This window comes from Apaloderma vittatum, unplaced genomic scaffold, assembly GCF_000703405.1.
Source record: "Apaloderma vittatum isolate BGI_N311 unplaced genomic scaffold, ASM70340v1 scaffold15214, whole genome shotgun sequence".
In the NCBI taxonomy this organism is placed as follows: domain Eukaryota; kingdom Metazoa; phylum Chordata; class Aves; order Trogoniformes; family Trogonidae; genus Apaloderma; species Apaloderma vittatum.
In genome coordinates, this window is record NW_009711055.1 from 8,776 (window position 1) to 10,918 (window position 2,143).

The 2,143-nt window shown below is 54.8% G+C and overlaps 1 protein-coding gene across 1 annotated transcript in view; it reads right to left on the bottom strand.

Moving 5' to 3' along the window:
- Nucleotides 1-1,282, bottom strand: part of MYL4 (myosin, light chain 4, alkali; atrial, embryonic) — a 6,158-nt gene extending 4,876 nt beyond the window's left edge. Inside the window, exons 1-2 of the mRNA XM_009867526.1 lie at nucleotides 1,223-1,282; nucleotides 319-441 (exon numbers count right to left, since the gene is read on the bottom strand). Coding sequence (XP_009865828.1) covers nucleotides 319-441; nucleotides 1,223-1,282 — 183 coding nt within the window. The remainder of the gene's footprint in view (nucleotides 1-318; nucleotides 442-1,222) is intronic.
- Nucleotides 1,283-2,143: the final 861 nt, after the last annotated feature.

A 2,143-nucleotide genomic window follows, 5' to 3' on the forward strand; every position in this document is an offset into this window, starting at 1 on the left:
ACACATCATCTCATCCAGTGGCTGTGGGGAGTTTGACTCCGCAGCCAGAGCTCTGGGCACCAGCGTCCCGGTGTGAGAGCAAAGCGGTTTCCTTGGGCGAGCGCTGTGTGGGGCTGGATGGGGGAAGATGGAAACGTCCCCCCAGCGAGGAGAGCAACACTCCCAGCCCGCGGCAGGAACACAATCCGATCATTTTCCCCTCCCAGCCCTGGCTCTCAGCCTGGATAATGAACGCCGTTTGTGCGCCGCGTTGTGTTGCCCGTGCCTGGCAGATGACAGGCGTGGAGAAAGACGGGGACGTCTTTGTTCCTCACTCACCTTCACGCTCTTGGGATCGAAGGCAGGCTCTCTGGGTGGCTCCGGGGCTGGAGCAGATTTAGCCGCTTCCTTCTTCGAGTGGCATCTCACTGGGTCTTTGGGAAGGTGCAGGGATGAGCTCTGCTGCCCAGCGAAGCAATCGAAACGGAAGGATGAAAGGCAATGTCTGCTCCTTCTCTTATATACGGAGCCCTGTCTCACCCTGGAGGGGCAGGCCAGCTGCAGGAGCAACTGCTACTTACTATAAAAGGAAGAAAACTCAAACGAGAGGGGCCCCAACTTGACAATTGCCCATTGTCATCAGCTCCCGGCATGGCAAAGCCACCAGCCAGCCCCCCTCCAGCCACAAAAGGGGGGACACTCCCCCCCTCCTCCAGCACCTGCACCGGGTGGGCTGCATGGGGGCTGCTTGCTAAATGATCACTGGAAACCTAAACGCGAACGGCCCCGGGTGCCTGGCAAAAAAATAGCAACGTGATGGCTGATAAACCTGCCGCGATACTCACGGGAAATCACGTCTGGTTTTAGGCAGGACTGTAAGGGCGGCTGCTGCAGAGCCCTTTTTAAGACCAGGATTTATGAAATGCTGCTTCAAAGGAGCTCGGTCCTCTCGGAACGATCCCCCACCCTCACGCTCAGGGTCTGGTTTGTCCCAATCTCTTCCCAGGGCTGAGCTGGAGCGCTGGAAATGGCCGCGCTGCAGCGAGAGCTCACCTCTGTCAGGGTGGCTAATGAGGGTAACGCAAACGAGGGCTGAAGCCAGGCGTTTAATTAATCAGCTCAGGATCTTTCACAGCCCTGCATCCACAAAACTTGTGGGGCAGCACGAGCCATAACATCTCCTTTAGGCCCCTCTCCCGGTGCTGGGCAGGCTCTGGTGGGAGATGCTCCTGGTGTCACCCACCTGTGACAACTGCTTGAAGATGGGCAGAAGAGGCAGAAGTTGTTCATTGAGGTTCGGCATCCCAGAAAATGGGGCTCGAGAATTACAGCCAGACATCCTAAAGCATCAGCTTAAATATAGTCAGAGCACAGAAGGAGAAAAACCCATCCCTAGTTTGCACTGGGGTCTGAGAGCTGGTGTTCTGGTAACAGAAATAAATGAACAAAAAGCTATTTACATCAGACGAGAGCATCTTCTCTGCTGTGGAGCTGCCGCACAGCCTCATTTCTCCAGCCAGCGCTTGCTTAAATCAGGCTGCAGGGACGGCTGCGAGGTGGAACAGGATCCTGCGAGATGCTGTTAGTGCTGGTGTGAGAGCTACGAGGTCTTGGTGCTGGCTGAGGCTGAGCCATTACACTTGTACATATGCATAAATACACATCATGTATGCATACATGTAAGTTTTGTTTATATGTAGATCTAGCAAATGCAGTTAGATTTGTGCTTTCAGGTGTTTTGAGTCAGGTTGGCTCAGGCTTGGCATGGCGGGGTCGGTCTAATCCTGCTGTTTCAGAGCTGCTGCAGGGCCAGGAGCGACGGGCACGGGGGTGTCAGCAGCTCAGCCTCTGCTCCGAACCCCCGCGACTCTTCCTCACCAAAGCTCTGCTCAAGCCAAAGGCTGAGCCCAGACAGGTTATGGGGTTGTTCAGGAGGAGGGAGCAGCACAAACTGCTGGGAAATTTGCTGTCTGCCGTCACCTCCCGATTGCCACCGTGGATTTGGGGAGCTGAGGGGGCTGGATGATGGGGCTGGGTGGGTGTCGTTTGCAATGATTGCTCTCCAGATCTCTCTATAATATAGCAAGCGATTTAGCAAAAAACCAAAACAACAGCAAACAAAAACCCCCAAACCAACAGCCCCACATGTTTTGCTAACTGCAAA